General features: G+C 42.9%; 2 protein-coding genes across 2 annotated transcripts; one reads left to right on the top strand and one right to left on the bottom strand.

Moving 5' to 3' along the window:
* Positions 1–650: 650 nt before the first annotated feature.
* cpox (coproporphyrinogen oxidase) lies at positions 651–6,315 on the top strand. The gene is given in 8 exon segments (XM_061683796.1): positions 651–1,215; positions 2,132–2,275; positions 2,722–2,738; positions 2,740–2,833; positions 2,961–3,102; positions 3,858–4,076; positions 5,493–5,597; positions 5,675–6,315. Coding segments are annotated over 8 exon segments (1,371 nt in total). The 3' UTR covers positions 5,760–6,315.
* A 2,293-nt stretch (positions 6,316–8,608) lies between these two features.
* On the bottom strand, positions 8,609–18,151 carry prrg1 (proline rich Gla (G-carboxyglutamic acid) 1). The gene is made up of 4 exons (XM_061684585.1): positions 18,075–18,151; positions 17,327–17,367; positions 16,517–16,677; positions 8,609–11,926 (listed from the first exon to the last, which is right to left on the bottom strand). Exons 2-4 carry the CDS (start codon positions 17,334–17,336, stop codon positions 11,468–11,470), a joined length of 630 nt encoding a protein of 209 aa, XP_061540569.1. The 5' UTR covers positions 17,337–17,367; positions 18,075–18,151; the 3' UTR covers positions 8,609–11,467.
* Positions 18,152–21,100: the final 2,949 nt, after the last annotated feature.

The raw sequence follows: 21,100 nt of genomic DNA, 5'->3' as shown, positions 1-21,100 counted from the left end.
ACAGTATTGTGTGCTGAAATAGTCAAGGTTGCTGCACCTCATTTGATACACTAAAAGTTGTAACACAAGTAGGCATCTCACTGTAAAGTCGAATTTGTATCCATTATATGGATTCCAATGTGCAATGCATATTTTCACAATATCACCAGTTCCTTGTACTGTACATAGTGGACGTTTAATCATTCATCATTATATCATTTTATACTTCCCACGTTGCACACATTCACATTGTACATATATTTGAAATGAATGGAAATGCCATCTATCTATCTATCTATCTATCTATCTATCTATCTATCTATCTATCTATCTATCTATCTATCTATCTATCTATCTATCTATCTTATCAACCATCAGTGGGCATTCTTTGTAAAAATGTGGCCATGAATGCAACGTTGGTTTATTCGCAAGGCTTTATGGGACTTGGAGTTTGCTTATAAGCTAGTTAGCTGTCGAAAAACAGATTTCCCAAGATGCCTCGCTCACTATCACGGAAGTGCGTGCTCATAGGCTGGAAGCTGTTATCAGGAATCCGGAAGTTCTGATTATGTTTCGCGAGTTTGGTCGCGCTCATTAACCACCAAGAGTCAAGAGACGACAATATAACGAGTGACTTTACTTTTTTTCTTTTTTTTTTTTTTTTTTTTAAAATGGCCACTATCGTACTCGTTAAGAACACAGCACAGGTTACGTCGAGGCGATGCTTTCTTTCCAAATTAAAGGGGCTTTCAAAGGCGGGAGAGTGTCATTCGTCACGGTCCTCTCACGTTAGTTCGTCGCCACTGACAACATGGTCGTCCAGGACTGCGGGCGTACGGTTCTCGTCCCACGGGACCGCAGGCAGGTCCGCAGCCAGTGGGCGAAGCAGGAGGCGGGGTGTCCTAGCGCTGAGCGGAGCCGCGGCTATCACCGCGGCCGTCGCGGGATTCATGGCCAACGTCAACCACTTCCAGCGGGCCGAGATGGCGACTCTGGTACCCCGAGCGGCCGACGAGGAGGAGGAGGAGGAGGAGGAGGAGGGGGGGGACATCTTGATGAGGTGCCGGGGATTCATGTCTCCTCCGGTCACTGACGTCGCCGTGCTGCAGGGCAGGAAAGGCGAGATGTGCACCAGGATGGAGATGCTCATCATGGAGACCCAGGCCGCGTTCTGCAAAGCTTTGGAGGAGGTGGACGGTGGGACTTTCAAGGTGGATCGCTGGGAAAGAAAAGAAGGTAGGAGACGTTGTTGTATGCATTTGTTTGAAGTTGTTGCGAGGCTTCAAACAGGATGTTCTCAGGGGGAAGTGGCCACTGAGCTGAAGGTGTCACAGAGACTGCAATTAAGAGTCCCGGAAAGGTAATCAAGTGGACGCCCTTGGAAATGTTTCGGTCGATTCCACGATCAAACGCCTGTTGGGAATTTTTCAGTTCAGCTCCTTGTTAGAGAACACCAAGTTGAGCAAAAAGTAGTGAAACGTTGAACAGTTCGGGCATTCAAAAAAAATGAGAGGTCAGATTAAGATCACCTGCAAAGGTTATAGTGCATTTCATTTTATGGGATGTGGGAGGAAACCCACCCAGGCACTGGGAGAACATGCAAACTCCACACAGGTGGGGCCGGGGATCGAACCCCGGTCCCCAGAACTGTGAGGGAGATGTGCTAACCAGTCGCCCGCAATTGCTCATTTCAGTCAAAAATATCAATTTTAAGAGACAATTTACATTACAATTGCGTCGTTCCACATTTCTCAACCGATTGCAACCATTCCAACTTCAAATTGTTAAGCGCATTCGGGACATTTGCTTTCAATTCTCGGGTTGTTATGTTTTTATACGCAGTATAGCATACCGACTGTTCGCATGTGAGCAATTCTCATGAGAACGCGCACATAAATACTGACTGAGCAAGATGTCAAATCCTCATCAGTTGCCCAGGTTTTCTGAATTCTCATTGTGTGTTTCTTCTATAATTCAGGAATTTTCAGTTTTCCGATTCTTACATTCTACATTTCACTAAACTATGGCATTTCAATTCAGCGTCAGCTGTTCATCATTCACATGCAATTTCTGTCGTCATTAAATAATATTGTTAATCATACGAATACAAATAATATTATGTGCATGAAACGGCGTAGGTGTTGTGTTTCAGGTGGTGGTGGGATCAGCTGTGTGATGCAGGATGGCGAAGTCTTTGAGAAAGCTGGAGTCAATGTGTCAGTGGTGTTTGGAAACTTAACTGAAGAGGCGGCCAGGCAGATGAAGAGCAGGGGCAAGGTCCTCAAAGGGAAAGATGGTAAGCATCGTGGCCTTTATCAACTGTTTTAAGTGATAGTTTACCATTTCTGTGCCAAACAAGAGAAAATAGAAGGTATCTACAGTAAAATAAAACTCAAATACAGTCAAACTACATGAAGAAACCTAAAAGAACTGGCGAACTGGACGGTGTTTGGAAAGCGATACTGTCACCTAATGACACCTTGGTTGTCTGGGCATTCATGTGTAAGGGTGTAAGGGTTCTTTGTGGCTTCACAGTAAAGGCCATTCTTTCCGATGTACCGCCTCGTTCTTGTCAGCGCGTATGCTGCCGGTTGCAGAAACTGCTGCTTGCCAAACTTGTGGTCAAACAAAGACCAATGCAGCACGTCACATTTTATTTTGCTAACAATTCAACTACACTGCAAGCAGAGTGTCAGACTTGTTATTTTTGTAACATAATGTGACATTTCAATTGTTTCTCAGGCAAGTTGCCATTTTGCTGCCATGGGCGTGAGCTCCGTAATCCACCCCAAGAACCCGCACATCCCCACGGTGCACTTCAACTACAGATACTTTGAGATTGAGGAGGAAGACGGTGAGCGTGCCATTGTCTGCTCCCTGACGTCAGCAGCCGCGTCTCGGTATCCATGACTCCATTGAGCGCGTAGAGAATCATCACCCTTGTCTCCTTCCTCCCGCGTGTGTGTATGCGTGTGTTGTAGGCTGCAAACTGTGGTGGTTTGGTGGCGGCACAGACCTGACTCCTGTTTATGTCAATAAAGAAGATGCGTTTCACTTCCACAACACCCTGAAGGAGGCCTGTGACAAGCACCACCCACAGTACTACACAGACTTCAAGAAATGGTACACAGAGATGCACGTCTGAGGGTGTGATGTCATCACGCGGGATGCCGAGGGTGTTTCCTTCCTGCATTACACCGATAACACAGCGGTGTAGCGAAAGACCGTTATGACTGTGGCTATCTGAAGCACTTCGAGTTTCTGTGGTCAACTCATTTCAAGTCAACATTTATTTAACACTTTATTATGAGCACCTCTAAAATATAGTGACATCAAATACAAGAGCTGTATCAGAAATGCTCAAATTACAAAGATAATATTATCCAATTTTGATTGGATAGTTGAACATTATGGTTATTACTACAGTTGTACTTCCTCAGTATCATGTTTTCTACATAAGAAAGGCACAGCATTATCAGGATTGAGCATTGAAATGATCCCAAACTTCGGACAGTCTCTTTCTTTCAAGCCCTCTTTTCTCTTGGCTCACGGTTATTGCGACGTGAGTGTGCAGTAAATAATCACAGCAAAATCCGACCATATAGCCAATAAAACACAATATAAGTACAATAACCTGCGATGCGCTGAATCCACGAAAAGTTAACCGAGATGTGGGACTGTAAACGCTTTAGGAAACGGATGGTATTGGCTTGTTTCGAGTGTCATGAGATGGTCAATGATACGATAAAAAGCTTGCTAAACTAGAAGTAATATTGCCCCAGGCAATTTCGGGGTGTCAGCAATTATATTCGTAGCCCTTCACTTTTTCCAAAATGAATCTTCTGATCATGATGATGTCAACTTCTGGTGTCTCTCAGGTGTGACAGATACTTCTATGTACGGCACAGAGGAGAGACTCGGGGGATTGGCGGGATCTTCTTCGACGACCTGGACAGCCCCAGTCAGGAGGAGGCGTTCGGCTTCGTCAAGAGCTGTGCCCGCACTGTGGTGCCCTGCTACCTACCCATAGTCTACAAACACCTCCACGATCCTTTCACTGCCCAGGAGAAGGACTGGCAGCAGGTGCGACGAGGAAGGTGAGTGTGTCACTATTGCCTGTGTCGTCCAAGTGAGTCTGTAGTAGGGCCACCCTGAAAGGGGGGGAGGGGGGGATCTACGAGGTTAAAGTCGAGTATTCTCGATCTTAACATAACATAATAAATTATAAGAATAAAGTTATATTTTTTTTAGATTAACATTGTAATTTTACAGTCATTTTTTTCCAAGATACTGTAGTTATATATTTTTGAGTGTCATAATTTTACAAGAGCAAAGTCATAGTTTGAATATAAAGTTATCTCTTAGAGATTTGTAGCATAGTTTTTCAAGAATAAATTCTCATTTTGAAGTTAAAGCAAAGTTGCATAATTTTGAGATTGTCAATTTCACAAGAATAAAGTAAAATATTTTAAAATAAGTCAAAAAATTGTGATTTTATTGTTGTAATTTAACAAGAATTAAATAGAATTTAAAAAATGAAAAAAATGTTTGAGTTTAACGTTTAAAAAAAGTCACTGTTTTGTCAAGATAAAAATTGTATATTTTCGAGATTAGTGTCGTATTTTACAAGAATAGTCATATACTGTATATACAAGTTAAAACGTTGTATATTGTCAAGATTAATGTAATTTTACAAGGATTAAATCAAGTTTTTCAAGTTTAAAAGTCATATATTTTCAAAATTAACATTTTAATTTTGCAAGAGTTAAGTCACATTTTGAAGATAAAATGTATACAGTAGTTTCGTAGGTAATGTCGTAATTTTACAAGAATAAAGTCATATTTTTAAAATGAGGTTGTATAAATTCAAGATTAACATTGTGTACTTTTGAATAAAAGTCAAAATAAAAATCTGTATATTTTCGATATTAATATTGTAATTTTACAAAAATACAGTAATATTTCTGACATTGTTGAATTTTCAAGATTGTCATCATTTTTAGGGACTTAAATTCTATATTTTCAAGAGTGAAGTCATATTATGAGATTGAAATGAAATGCTCAGTATTTTGTCACATCACCATCAGATTATAATCAGTATCGGGACTTTAAAGCAATTGTGTAAAAATGTGTCTATTCCAGACAATGAAGAACCACACAAATTTGGGAGTCGCTGTGCACAGCCTCCAACACAGGTGTTAACGAAGTACAGTGCACCGCCACTATACTGCAGATTTTTGTGTGGATCATACTGTATCCATTTGTCTCGCAGCAATCCCTGCTTTGTCGCAGAATTCTGCCATTTATAGCGATCCTTTAAAAAAAAAAAAAAAAAAAAAAATTGTAACCATACTGTATACTTATAAGTATAAACATATTTTGTAATGGTAGTAGTATAGTATATTATTATAGTATTTATATATTAATCTTCCTGTTTGCAAAACGTCTTTAATTAGAATGATTGTACTTAGGCAGAATATTAGAATGTGCTTGAACTGAGTCCACTTCTTCAGGTACGTGGAGTTCAACTTGGTGTACGACCGAGGAGTGAAATTCGGCTTGGCCACGCCAGGATCCCGAATTGAGAGCATCCTCATGTCCCTGCCCCTCAGCGCAAGGTAAGCAGCGCAGCAGCGTCAAAGCCACCGACGAGCCGCGAGCGTCGCTTAGTAACCGAGTCGAGCTTCCTCCTCAGGTGGGAGTACATGCACGAGCCCGATCTCGGTACCCGAGAGGCCGAGATGCTGGAGGTGTTACGAAACCCAAAGGAGTGGCTGTGAGCTCTGTCTTGACACATTTACATGTCAATGTGGATGGAACGCACGTTGTACTTGATAAGAGCGATGTTTACCAAAATAATAGATTCCTTGACATGTTTTGTGTGTGTGTGTGTGTGTGTGTGTGTGTGTGTAATTGCTGTTGTAAATCACTCAATGGGCAAGTTGAATTTAAAAAATAAAGAAAGAAAATGTACCTTGCCTGTTGGCCATTGTGCCTGCTGTTGGTGATCTCACATTGACATGTCCCTTTGTGTTGAGGCTAAATGTAGCTCGCCCTAGTTAAAGTTCTCACTGCTCTTCTGCTTTCTTTTTCTTTTTCTTTCCCCCCCCCAAAAAAATGAACTTAAATGATTTTAGCAAATGGCTACAATAAAACTGAGTAAAAAATTTAAGGGGGTCTGTATACGTTCTGTACCCACTGTAAATGCGCGAAGCCTCCGGTGAAAACGGTGCTAAAGTGGACGACCGAAGCAAAATTTCAAAGCTGTCTAGACTGCACATACTGCACTACTCATTGAAAATTCACATGGTAGCCTGGATGAATATACGGGCACTGTCACATTGTATCAGTTTCTGTGAAGAGGTGTGTTTACCAACGAAGTCATTTCGCACGTTCAATAACAACAAACCGTGGTTCACTGCCAAACTTAAGCAACTTCGCCAGGCGAAAGAGGACGCATATCGAAGTGGCGATAGGGCCCTGTATAATCATGCTCGAAACCAGCTTTATAAAGAAATGAACATTGCAATGAGAAATTATGCAGTAAAGTTAGAAAAACAGTTTACCGCTAACGACTCTAAATTAGTTTGGCGTGCATTACAATCGCTAACTAATTACAAGTGACCAACCCCCCCAAGCTGAGAATAATAAAAGACTAGCAGACGACTTGAACACCTTATACTGCAGATTTGACCTTTTCACGCCGCACACCCACTCAGCCGCACCACCGACCACCATCACACCTCCGACTTCTGCGTTGACCCTCAACGAACAGGATGTGAGACGCATCTTCAAACAACAAAAGATCAACAAAGCGGCAGGCCCAGACCTTGTCCCCATCCTGCCTCAAAGTCTTGAGTCTGCGCGGACCAGCTCGCTCCAGTCTTCACACAAATCTCCAATAGATCTCTGGAACTGTGCGAAGTACCTTCCTGTCGCCCCGACATCTGTGGTCGTGAAGTCCGTTGAACCCCCCGTGCTGGACCACCTCAAGAGCGTCACAGGTCCCCCGCGGACCCCCTGCAGTTTGTCTCCCGAGCAAACAGGTCTGCGGCTGATGTAACATGGGACTGCACTTCATCCTAGAGGATCCTGTTCATGGACTTCAGCTCTGCATTCAACACCATCATCCCCAAACTCCTCTCCTCCAAGCTTCTCCAGCTCAGTGTCTCACCTGCCATCTGCCAGTGGATTTACAGCTTCCTGACGGGCAGGACACAGCAGATGAGACTGCGCGAGGCCACCTCTTCGACACGCACCCCCAGCACCGGTGGCCCCAAGGTTGTGTCCTCTCTCCGCTGCTCTTCTCTCTCTACACAAACGACTGCACGCACGTGGATGTGAAACTCCTGAAGTTTGCAGACAACACCACAGTCATCGGTCTCATCAAAGACTGTGACGAGTCTGCGTATCGACAGGAAGTGGAGCGGCTGGAGCTGTGGTGCGGCCGACACAACCTGTAGCTGAACACGGTCAAGACTGTAGAGATGATCGTGGACTTAAGGAGGCGTCCTTTGCCACGGCTGCCCTTCACGCTGTCCAACTACCCTGTGTCAACTGTCGAGACCTACAAGTTCCTGGGAATTACAGTCTCTCAGGACCTGAAGTGGGAGATCAACATCAACTCCTTCCTCAAAAAGGCCCAGCAGAGGATGTACTTCCTGCGGCTTCTGAGGAAGGACGGCCTGCCACAGGAGCTGCTGAGGCAGTTCTACACAGCGGTCATCGAATCAGTCCTGTGTTCTTCCATCACAGTCTTGTTTGGTGCTGCTACAAAAAAGGACAAACTCCGACTGCAACGGACAATCAAAACTGCTGAAAAGATTGTCGGTACCCCGCTACCCACCCTTGAGGACTTGCACGCTGCCAGAACTAAGACGAGCATGCATAATCCTCTTGGACCCGCCAAATCCTGGTCACCACCTCTTCCATCTCCTTCCCTCAGGTAGGCGCTACCGATCAATGCAAACTAAAACAAGCAGACATTCCAACAGCTTCTTCCCCCCTTGCCATTAACTTCTTAAACAGTTAACTTACAATTCCATTGCAACATGCTGCCTATTTTTTGTCTTGAGTTTGTTGTCACATCTCTGTCGGGCCAATTATACATTACTCGTGCACTCACTGTAGTTGTCTCACCACTTTGCAGTACTTGCATATTTGTTGTTGACCAATACTGGCCACTCATGTGCCTGAGTAGCATCTGCAACATTTGCACAATCGACATTGTCCCAGATTATCGCACTACTAGTCACTTTAAACTGCAAATATTTCCTGAAGTCTCTGCACCCTTTGCCCAATGGTCATAACAACAGACTATTGTTCTATTAGTCATTTCAAACTGCTCGAATTGCTAGAGGACCCTGCATCTTTTTTGCACATTGTCAAAAAAAAATATATATATATATAGTACCGGCCTTACTACGTTACTGGTAATCTTTTATTGCTCAGTGACTGTGTTTTTTATTTGTTTATGTCTCAAAAGTATTCTCTGTCAATTGACTTTCTGTTGTCGTACTAGAGCGGCTCCAACTACCGGACACAAATTCCTTGAGTGTTTTTGACAAATAAAGATGATTCTGATTCTAATAATTCCAAGTGGAAAACAGATTGAGCATGTTTTTTTATTATTACAAATCAATCCATACTTTTGTACATAAACATTTTTCCTACAGGTTCCCTTGCATTTTACATGGCATTAATATATTTAATGCATTGTGTAACAGCGAGCTCTGTAAGTTATAATGACTACCAACACAACTCACTTCAAGGTCGTGTAAAGTAGTGAGTGCTGAGTTTCACATGTCAACTCACTTAAAAAAAAAAAAAAAAAAAAAAAAAAAAAGTTATTGCGATATTGCATAAGTGCACCTGGGTCCATCAACTATTGTTCAGTCTACCACGGGTGTCAAACAAATTTTTGTTGTGGGCTGCATCGAAGTTAAGGTTTCCCTTAGAGGCCCATTATGACTGAAAACAGGAAACCATATAAATGTATAATTACCTGATATTATTACATAGATATACATAATTAATTAATTAATTAATTATCATTCAAGTATATATTTTTAACAAAAAAACAAATTTGAAATCAGAAATCAAGCAAACATTTTGGTATACAACTATTGTCCAATTTGGAAGAGGGGATTTGGTGCAAAATGCATGTTTTGCAATTTTGGCCCAATGAAAAGTGCAAATCCATTTAGCCAGAAATATGAACTAGACACACTTTACCTGCTTTAGCCGGCCACATAAAATGATGCAGCGGGCAGGGCAAGGATCTTAAGTTTGACACCCGTGGTCCAGGCTGTTTTGAAATGATACATTCAGGCTGACAAGCTAGCCTCAAGGCAAATCCCTCTCAATGGACCATCGTGTCTCATCACACCAAGCGAAAATAAAAAAGAACATTTGATGACTTTGACATTAGAACTGACCAAGTCCAAACTCACGATCTGTATTTTGTCTAACGGGCTCATTGTGAGCTTCAACACAAGTGCCTTAGTTAGTTAACAGCTATGATAGTTCTATTAGCATTGACACATTTATATGCAGTAAAAAGCAATCTCACTGTAATTTGACTTTCACAGACGATACAGTATATTTATATATACACTGATACATTACACATGCTTAACATGGACTTTGTCCATTGTGGCATTAAATACACCATCTTCCCTGAGAACGCGTTCCCCAAATCTTCCGTCTCTATTGCCTCGTTTCCCATTTTCCTTCGCAGCGCCTCCTTAAAAAACACTGATGCAGGCGCTGTCAACCTACGTGGCGTCAAAACAGTGAAGCTTTGGAGCACAGGGAAGATTTTCACAGTTGAGAGTAGATTGAAAACAACTTGCCAAAGGCCAACGAACAAAGCGGAGCAAGGTGGTTCAACTTCACAAAACACACATGGATATGACACACACCACTCCACTGAGAACCCTCTTTAGAATAGTCTATCAAGTTAGATTCCATTCAAATTTCACAAAAGTTGTAATTACTGATGACCGTATGGTAAGCCATTTGAGCATTTAATCTATATCCTTGTACTTGTGTGCACTTTGTCCTCAATAGTAAGACGATTCAACGCGCTACTGTCTTATTAGTCATGTTTACACACTAGTAGGACAACTATGTTATTAGTGAGGCAAAACTATGCACCGTTGACATTTGTGCACCACAAGAAGTTAGCCAATAGAATTTTATTATGTTACTAGTTTTACTAGTAGCATGCAGTAGTTGAAGTTGTGCCCCACTCATAACAGATATCCAACGAGTTCAGAAATGTCATACAGTAGTGGAAAAAAACATTATTCGTGCACCCTAGTAGTTCTACTTGGCGCTGAATTGTCTTACTAGTGATGACAAAGAGCATACTAGTACGTCGTGGACCTTGCTGGATATCAAGGATATGGAATCAGGAGGCGGTACAAAACAAAACAGGCTGACAGGTCTATCCCGGGCCACTGCAATAATAAATGAGCGAAATTGTTTTTTAAAAGAAATATATATATATAACACATACCAAAAATGAATGGCTTAAAAAACAAAATGAAGGTTTTGGAGTAGCCTTGTCAAAGTCCAGACTTCAATCTGATTGACATGCAGTGGCACGACCTTAAAATGGTCGTTCATGCTCGAAAACCCTCCATTTTGTATTGAATTCAAACAATTCTGCAAGGAAGAGTGGGCCAAAATATCTCCACAGAGATGTGGAAAGACTCAGTGCCAGTTATAGAAAAGTTTCAGTTGATGCTGGTGAGGATGACCCAACCAGTTATTAGGTTTAGGGGGCCATTGCTTTTTCCACACAGGGCCCGGTAACTTTGAATAGTTTTTTTCCTTAATAAATGGAATCCCCATTTAAAAACAGCATATTAAGTTCACTTGGGTTATATTTGTTTGATGATCTGAAACAAAGTGGAGAAACTATGCAAAAATCTAAGAATTTGAGAAGGGGGCCAATGCTTTTTCACGCCACTGTATATATCTATCTGGCAAGGCAATCTTGCCGTTTTTATTTGCACTAATGGGACGGAATACAGTTGTACATTGAATAATGAAGATTGTGATTCTGAAGAATTGCTCAAATGGCTTTCCATCAACACCCACCCATGTGGAATGTTCATGCTGCAAGTTAGCTTTAGATCTTGATTTCCTGAATTAGTGTGGCTTTATTGAGTAAATAAAGCTGTCTATTATGCTGTTTCTGATCTGTGCAAGCAAAGTTGAATGAATTACTTGGCACTGACATCCACTAAAGCACAGGTCCAACAGCATGGACATAAATCCTCAGTATGGCAACCACACCCATTATTTTCCTATTTTGTCCTTGTGAGAGGTTCGACTTGAGTCACTTGCTTCCGTGTGACAGCACATTTGTTTGTTGGATTTGGTATTGCTGTATTCACTTTGTGCTCCTTTCCAAAGGTTAGTGCAAATGTCGAGTACTGGCAGACACCGCATTGTGATGTTAAGACGGCGGTCCGTTTTACTTCCCGCGGTTTCCGGGTCTGCCGCTGTCGATGATGTCCTCGTACTGCGGCGGAGGCTCCGTCTCCACGTGGACGTCGCCGTGGCCCACCGCCTCCTCGTACGACGGCGGATGGTCGCCGGCGCTCCCCCGACCGGACGCCGCCTCTGAACCCGGGTACCCCGCGGAGCTGCTGTGGATGCTGAGTTCTGACCGGTCGCCGTGGTGATAATCCCCCCCCCAGCGGTCCACAGAGACCACCGACAGGACGTGGTCGTGGTGAGAGTGACCCAGGCCGGGGCTGCGCGGCGAGCGCTTGCGGGAGTGGCAGCAAAACACGACGACAGCCACGGCCACCACGATGAACACCACCGTCAGCAGCGGCACGATCAGGTACAGGGAGTGCACGCCGCCCACCACCGACTCCAGACCACCTGAAGGGCTGCTCTCACGCACGTATTCCTCCCAGAAGCGCCTCTGTGGACAAGCACAACACACTTAAGGCCAACGTATTTTCACGACCTTAAGGCGCACTTAAAAGTCTTACATTTTCTCCAAAATGGACGGGGCACCTTATAATGCGGCGCGCCTTGTGTGTGCACCGAGTTCCAAAATCTGTAAATGTTGTTGTGTGATTTCGCTGAGCGCTCCGCTTGACTGACTGGGAGCATTTCCTGCCGACACACTGCTTATATAGAGGAAAGCTGGACGTGGCTGAGGACAGCATGCGGACGTAAAGGGGGAAGGGTGCGCGTAACGGAGGAGGCTAAAGACACGCCCCCAGTACGTATATAGCGCCAGGGTGTGCATTGTGTAAGACATCGGTTTGGCTAAGAAGCCCCGAAAATGGCACCTCCGAGGAGACACGCTGACGAAGCACAGTTTAAACTCCAAGCTATCAGTTACGCGGAGGAACATGGGAATCGAGCAGCCGCGAGGGAATTCAAGATCAACGAATCCATGGTTCGCAAGTGGAGGAAGCAGGAAAACGAGCTTCGCCAAGTCAAGAAGACGGAGCTGAGTTTCCGCGGAAACAAGGCGAGGTGGCCCGAGTTGGAAGACCAACTCGAGCAATGGATTCATGAGCAAAGAACAGCCGGGAGAAGCGTCTCTCCAGTCACCATTCAACTGAGGGAATAATGCATGCAGAAGAAATGGAAACCGAACATTTTCAAGGAGGTCCGTCTTGGTGCTTTCCTTTTATGAAATGGCACCATTTATCTATCCGGGCAAGGACTACCGTGGCGCAGCAACTTCCGGCAGATTACAAGGAAAAGATGGCCATCTTCCGTTTCTACTGCTGCAAAAAGATTGCCGACAAACACATCCGGCCCAACCACATCACCAACACGGACGAGGGGCCGCTCACTTTCGACATCCCGGTGAACCGCACTGAAGAGAAGAAGGGGACCCCCACGGTAGCGATACGCACAACGGGGCACGAGAAGTCGGCTTTTACTGTTGTGCTTGGTTGCCATGGTAATGGACAGAAACTGCCACATATGGTGATTTTTAAGAGGAAGACGCTGCCTAAAGAAGTTTCCAGCCGAAGTCATCGTTAACGCCAATCAAAAGGGCTGGATGGACGAGGAGAAAATGAGAGAGTGGCAGAGTGAGGTGTACGTAAAGAGACCGGATGTTTTTTACCACGCGTCACTGTTGATCTGTGACTCCATGCGCGCCCATGTCACAGCCGCTGTGAAAAACCAAGTGCAACTAAGGCTGGGAGGCAACGCCGGGCGAGTTACGCCACCATATGCATATGTGAATGGATTGTGGATGCTTGGGCTAAGGTATCTGCTTTGACTGTTGTCCGAGCTTTCGCGAAAGCTGGCATCATTGCGGAACAGCCCCCGGCAACGAGAATGACTCTGACAATGGCGTGTTTGTTGGAGAACTTGCCCGGCTGTTCATTTCGGATACAGAAGATGAGGACTTTGATGGATTTGTGGATGACGATTGATGAAAAAATAACATGAGGACATTGTTAAATACTTCAATAAAGTACAAGTTTAGAGCTTGGGTGGGGGGGTTCTACTGAGCGGAAGTCACAATTTGAGGGAACACAGTGTGACACGTAACACACAAATTCAAACATCTCAATGTCAACATGTCATGGTGTCCACTTCATAAATACTTCTATCCTGAATCACCGCAACAATGCCCTTAAATGGCGTAAGCGAAATGATTGTGTGCGTCCAGCGACATGACAAAGCTCACCAGCTGCCAACAATAGTCGAGAGCAAATACAAGCACCACCACCACGCACCTGGCTGTTCTTCCTGCTGATAATAATCACTTCCTGAAAAAACATGCACATTCCACATGATATGAATGGTGGTGTAGGATTTTACATTGTGATTTTACATCTGAACCCAAGGCACTTATAATGTAGATCAGGGTGTTACACATATTTCAAGGTCAAATTAAAGCACTTTCAAAAAATACCTTCACATGACAAAATTCACAATGAAAATAATGATTTTGCTTTATCTCATTAAACATGGCTTATGCACTATGCAAGTTCATTCAACAAACATACATACCTAGGTTTATTACTTTATTTGCTCCATCTAGGGCTCTCACTATTGAATCTTTTTAGAATTGATTATCCTATGGATATTTCGTCGAGTACGAGTAATCGCCCCGTCCCCCCCAAACAAAAAAAAAAACTAATAACGCAATAAAAAAATATATATTAAAAAATGATTTACTTTTTTGTACTACTAACATGCAATTTATGCGCGATGGACCTTGATCCTTAAACTGCATATGTTGGTACTGAGTGTGTGGTATCGATGGTTAGCAATGGTTCACAATTAGCATTAGCGTGCTAGCGATTACCATTTTAGATCAAGAAAAAAACGCTAACTACCATTCAGCTCACTCATACATCGTGTTATATGTACAAGCCCAATTCCAATGAAGTCGGGACGTTGTGTTAAACATAAATAAAAACAGAATACAATGATTTGTAAATCACGTTCAACCGTTCTCTGTCCAGGCCGCTCAGTACAATAATGCAAAATTAAGCCGACTATCAATTACCCCTGCCACGTTGCAATATTAACAAAATTAACTTCACTTTACACTTGTATGACAGTTGCAAATGTTAAAATGCCACTTAAATCATTGCCTCTGCTGTCAAAGCTTTTATGATAGTCAAAATTTGTTCAGCCAACGCGAATGCCGGGATGAGATCAGACTCTGCTTCCCAGCCTCTACGTGGGCCACCACTCGCCGATCAGAGCAACTTCCAGGCAAGCGCAGGGTTAGCGTAGGGATCTAAAATTGCAAGCAAGTCCCTGAAAAGGTAGGAAGAGAAACTGTCGCAACCTCCCACAGAACGGATGAAGAACTCCTTCTTACCCTTTTTCCGCCGGTTTTTATTTTATTTTTGTGCATCTTTTTCGTCCACCAAACCTACCTCCTCGCCTCCTGAGACATGCGCAGAGAGACTACTGCCAGAGACCAGCTGATATACGTTTGTGAGTAGACACTGTAATTGTCGGCAGGATGTGCAATATTAGTGCCTTATTAATTTTGGGGAAATTACTAGTTTCACACAAAATCCCAACTTTGCTCTCTCTCGCTCTGACTCAACATATTAAACACTCACATTCCCATTTTTAGCCCAGCAGCACACGATGCCCTATTACCTTTTCACACACCTATTTTTCCTCTTCTTTCACCAGTATTAGTGTTATTTTTCTTCCTGTACTTTGTGTTTCCCTATAGATCCCTCATAGATTTCATGAAATATTCTACAGAATTCCACTCTTGGTTGTGTTTTGTGTGTGTTTTGAGTTCAAGTAAGCCTCCGTCATCTAGAACTTGTATTTGATCAAATGTAGGAACCTTTAGATTATGAGATTGATAAAAGGTTTGTCGTCGCTTTCGCCTAAATTTTATGCAAATAAAAAGTGACGTGGTGCCCCTTCACGAGACAAATTAGTTTGATTTTCACGTTGAAGCGTAAATCGGAGTAACCCGGAAGTGAACGCAGGCGTTTAGCTTCCTTTGTATATTTTTCCAAATGTATTAGATTTTTATCCAAACCAATGTACGCTCCCTACACGCACACACACACACACTTTATTGCAAAAAGTGTTCAGCCACTGGCCATGACTGTTAATTTGAGTGACATCCCGTTCTTAATCAATAGGGTTAATTAAGAGACCAAAAATCTAAATGGGGGGGGAAAAAAAAAAAAAAAAAAAAAAAACAGGACACTAGTTATTTTGCACATTTTTCATTTTCTGCAAATCAATGTGAAAAATGACAATATTTATATTTGGAATTTTAGAGTGTTGCTCTCCGTAGTTTATAGAATAGGATCATTAACATGGTCCCGCCGGTCGCCCCGAAGGACCACATGATTAGCCCACAAGCCAGTTCTAAAAATAGTTTACCAGCAATGAGATATTGTAATTTCCCAAGAATGTTGTAGATGTGACCATTTGAAAATGTAAACACAGATTTACAGAAGTGTTGAATATTTATGTTCTCCACCTTGTTAAATTATTGTTGATCATTATTGTGAGAAATCATTAACATTGATCAGTTTCTTCACACAGATAAATAGCATTAATTATAAATAATATAATAGAAGGTAATTTGAGCAAATTTGTTATTCCAGACGTGTGTATCAAACTGATAGCCCTTCACATTAATCAGTACCTAAGAAGTAGCTCTCAGTTTTAAAAAGGTCAGTAACCCCTGTTACAGAATAAAACAACAATGTTAATTTTAACCAAACACATCTACCTATAAATAGTACAATCAGAGAAACTGAAAATTTTGCAGTGGTCTCCTATTCATTTCCATAGCTGTATATACTTGTACTACAGTGCCTCCTCTCTCCCTATACTCACATTTACATGTAGGAAAGGAGGACACAAAAGCCCTGACACATTTTGTGCATGGCTACTTGTTGGCAGTTCACGTTGGGGTAATGACACATAAAGTGAGTCAGGTCATTTATCTGCTACTTTCCTACTTGTGAAAGAATGTATTGGGAGAGAGGATGCACTACAGTTCGTCTGTGAAACATCATCATCATCTCACCGTCTTCTCGTCGTTTTCGAAAGCCTCACGGGCCTCCTCGTAGGTGCAGATCTCCTCGCGGCACTCCCTCTGGATGTTGCCCTGCTTCATCTCCTCCAACAGGAAGTTGGCCCTTGGCAACCGCCGCAGCACCGAGTGGGCCGCGTCCGCCGACAGGAACACTGGGGTCGGGGAGGAACAGAGGCGGAAGATTTTGCAATTTGTGAGAAAATGTATGAAAACAAGCGGCGGTGGCGGCTGCGAGAAAGCGACTCGGCGAGGGGCAACAGCGCGGAGGAGGACAAGAACAAATTAAGCAAAGAAAATGTTTTCGCAGAGAGAAGTGGCTCACGCAGAACAAAAAGAGGACAGCGATACAGACAAAAAGAGGAAGAGGGGCAGGGGGTGCTAACGGAAACAAAGCCTATCCGGTGCCCACTTTTTCTGCATACTAACAAAAGCTCTTAATTTTGGCATCCTGCCATCCCTGGTCAAACTGTTGCGGATGAACTTGACGCAACAGATCTGCTCTGTTTCTCACATCTCGATAGGAATACCACATGCCCTGTCTGCTGTGCTACTTTCTTAATGAGTAATGACATTCATGTGACTCAGAGATGTGATCCAAAAACAAACACATGATGCAGGATAATGGGAAACTCATGAGAGGGAGGAGGGGGGGACAAAGATCCAGCTGAGTTTGACAAATGTTGAAAACTGACACATTAGAAAAGAAAATGAGACCAAGTGGGGTGGGTGGGTCCTAAGTAAATATTGGTGATGGACTCTTTTGGGAGTCAAAACTAGAGAGTAAAGTAATAGCAAACTTACCACTCCCCATGTTTCCTGTGAGTCTGCCTGGGGTGATTTAGCTGCAAAGAATAAACAACATTTTTGAACCTGCTGATAAAAGTCAGGCAATAATTAACTGCGTCTCTCTCACCAAAAAAAAACCCAACAACATTCTCTTTAGCTACTTATTGTTTTTTTCTACCCTGCAGAAAGAAAACCACTCGCTTAAACTGGGTTCGCTGCCCTGAGGAAGCCTGTTGGAATTGGTACTACAAATGACACATTTAGGTTACATAATAAAAGTAAAGAAAATGGATGGACGTCAGAATCATAACAATATTGAATCTCGTTTGGAGAAAAGCGGCGTCAGTGTCAGAATGGTGAGACATCCGTCGCCCCAGTGTGAGTGACCAATGGCGGCCGCTGCACACGCTGACTCGTCGGCGGGTTCGGGGAACCGCACAGACCCAAATAGCAACCAGCAACAGGGGACAACAAAAGCAAACCGCCTCCCGTCACACAAAGACGACTACTTGATGGTTGGTACTAAAAAGATGCACCTCAGCTAGCTGGCGCTTCCCCGCCCCCCGTCAGTCTGCATCGCAAAACGGGGCTGAGGCTTGCTAGCGCCCCGTACGTGACAACCGGAGGATGAGTTTGGAAGGGTCCGGGAAAACTCCAATTCACCTCCCCGTCTCAAAGGTTATTGAGATGTTATTCGCGGACTAGTTCATTTATCAGTCGGTGTCAGTAAATATAACAGAGTACAGAAGGCAAAACCACGTACCTTCTCCGCGCCCCACAATGCGCATTTGCGGTCGCCTCCTCTGCGGCCCCCAGACTGGCCGAGTGTTGCTATGCTCGGTGCGCATGCGCGTAACTGTACGCGTCCTCAAGGAGTCCAAAGAACTGGTCCTCAGTTTATTAAAGGGACAGTACGGAGATTCAAGATGCTGACAGCAATTTACACGTTTGTATACATTAGTGCAATACATGAGAACTGCAAGACAAGAGTTGAATCAAATATTTTGCCAAGACAGAAAAGACAGATGATTGAAAAGTATTGAAAAAAAGTACTATTGAAAGGCGTATTGAATCAATTGACACTTGTGCCACAGGGAATTATTTATCAATATAATTAAAATTGCAGTTGTATTTTGCAGTCGTGTAAAACTGCACTGCATTGTACAGACCGCTATTTCTTTTCCCCAAATATCTTTATTTCAAAATACAACAGATAAATACAAGCAATTCACAAAAAGTGCCAAACAGCGATGAAGGGATTTGCAAAAAAATTCTTTAAAACCAAAGGTGCAAAGAGTAGAATGGTTTTGTCACCCGGAGCAGAAGCTCAAAATATGCCAAGGGAGAAGGTTTTTTTGTCCATTTTTCTTCTCCTTCATAGCACTTTTGGTCTTCCATATTTTCATGCACACTGACAACTGTCTGAAAAGTTATTTTTGTTTGGTTGGCATGTTATTGTCCAGAAGGCCCGACATGAACAAGTTTTTTCCAGGGCTTTACATTATCATTTTTGCTCCCCAGTCACTGTGGGCTAGTGGTTTCCCAGAGTTACTACCCACTCAGCATTTTCACCGACGACATTTTTTATTTGTTGAATAATAGGGGTTAGGCACAAACAACTTCTACGTTCGGTAAATCGGATCAAGGCACTTCCTTCTGGGTCAGGTGACTGCCAAACCCCGCAGGAGACCAGGACAAAGCAAGGATAGAAATATTAAACGTCTACACTGTTGCTGTTTTTTTTAAAGGGGCTCTATATTTGCAGACTGCGCAATGTGCGGCGGAGCGCAAAAAGTGAGGTATTTTGTGTTTTGTGCAAGTGCAAGGCTCGCTGGCGTGTTTGCCAATTTAGCAGACCAGTCTGCGACAAGCTGGGTGTATACGGACGCAAGACTTCATCCTGGTTCATGGAGGATGTTGAACAGACGGTGCCGTTATGATTCTGGGTGGGTGGACAGTTGCATTTATGCCATGTTATGACAAAATATAGTCTATATTTTTTTAGTTTTTAGTTTCTATGTGATTTGTATTACCTCAATCGTTCTTTGTTCTTGTGTGACTTTTTCAAATGTCCCCATCCATCCATTTTGTCAGCCGCTTCTCCTCACTAGGGTCGCGGGCGTGCTGGAGCCCATCCCAGCTATCATCGGGCAGGAGGCGGGGTACACCCTGAACTGGTTGCCAGTCAATCGCAGCAAATGTACCTATTAGCTTAATTGTTTTTTCCCCTCCCTTCTCAGTTTCTCTACCAGCCTCTTATTATGTGAAAATGAAGCTGCGAAAAGGGTCATTAAAACAACAAAGCTTGTGTCTGCATAAGACGTACAGTACTGTCTATATACAGTAAAAAAAAAAAAAAAAAAAACACACCTAACGCGGAGCAGTTCTACATGAAAACTACCACATCCAAAAATGTACTTTTAATTAAATGACTGCATGGCAGTTTCAATTAAAATTGAACATTATAATCTTTATGAAGGCCAAACACTTAATTGGCCCTCATTAAATTGTCCTGCTTTACCAAATGTTGCTTGCATAAATGTGGGAAGGACTACACTGACTATACCATTGGGTGACCTTAACCTTTCAATATTATGTTAAATTATGTGGCCTAACGCCACCGACAGAGAGGTCGTATGGATCTCCCTAGGCATCCCTCTCTATGTACTCATACTTAGAATCACAAATCAACCAAAATTCATGTCTTTTGTATTATCTTTATTGCTTACTGCATAACAAACACCAGGGATCTCAAGTAGGTAGTTAAAGTGTTCAAGTCCTTTTAATTTAAAGTGACCTAATTATGGCGACCAACAGGACATACTGTACATGAAACCAACCACAAACCAACCTAGACATATATAATAGTATCGTGTGCATGTGTAGTGCAGATTTGCAGAAGATTCTAATTTTTCCTTTATTAATAGCAGTCCCCAGATATTAAGTGGGCCCCCTAGTGGCTGTAAGCATCATTGGGGAAGATTTTATCGAGGCACATACAGTACATACTGAAAGTCAAATTGAATTTGAGCATTTTTCACCCCTTCCGATCAAATTCAGCAAAAACCCACTTTCGTATGACTCTCAAGGAGTATCCTAACTGTTTACATTGTGGTCTGGGTTAGGGTTAGGTTTTTTAAGACTATAATAGTCTACTCTCCAAGAGGCTGCAGTATGTCCCCGTGACCCTCCGTGTGCGTGGTGGGCGTGTGCAAATGATTGACAGACTATTCAATCACGCCCCCTGTCACTACACTCTCTGATTGGCTATTGTTGTCCCTCTGTACCCTGTTGTAAAATAATAATTAAAATTAATTTAGCGGCTTTAGATGATCCAAGAGAGGAGTCATTTTTTAAAAGATCATTTTAATAATATTCTACTGTCAGGTCATACAGACATTTTTAACATGAATGACAGAAAGTGATTTTTTTTTTTTTAAACTGCAAATTGACCTTTAAATGGTGGCAGTGTCGTGCTGACTCCCATTCATCATAAGTTTGAATGTGATCGGTTACTACTGAACACAGCAACATCCCAGTTATAAGAGGGTGTGCACACTTGTGCAAACACATCTCTGTTGTTTATTTTTACTTCGCCTCTCCAAAATATTTATTTCCATTTGAGTTGTGGACGTCACGTGTCACATTAGTGATGGAAAACCCTTTAAAGGGATTGATCTTTGCCTCATTTTTAGGTCGCAAAAACAAACCCCGCCCTGCATTTGAAGAGGGGTGTGCAGACTTTTCCAATCACGTGTACTGGTTGGGCACTAGGACCTAGAGGGGGTG

This window comes from Phycodurus eques, chromosome 8 (assembly GCF_024500275.1).
Source record: "Phycodurus eques isolate BA_2022a chromosome 8, UOR_Pequ_1.1, whole genome shotgun sequence".
Lineage (NCBI taxonomy): Eukaryota > Metazoa > Chordata > Actinopteri > Syngnathiformes > Syngnathidae > Phycodurus > Phycodurus eques.
The sequence above is the reverse complement of the archived record's forward strand: the minus strand, read 5'-3'. Positions and strand labels throughout refer to the sequence as shown.

Bases quoted from the DNA above. Each gene is read 5' to 3' on its own strand.
- prrg1 (XM_061684585.1), bottom strand. The intron at 11,927-16,516 runs GTGAGATGATGA...GCTTGTCCACAG, and splicing joins TCGAAAACGACGAGAAGACG to AGGCGCTTCTGGGAGGAATA.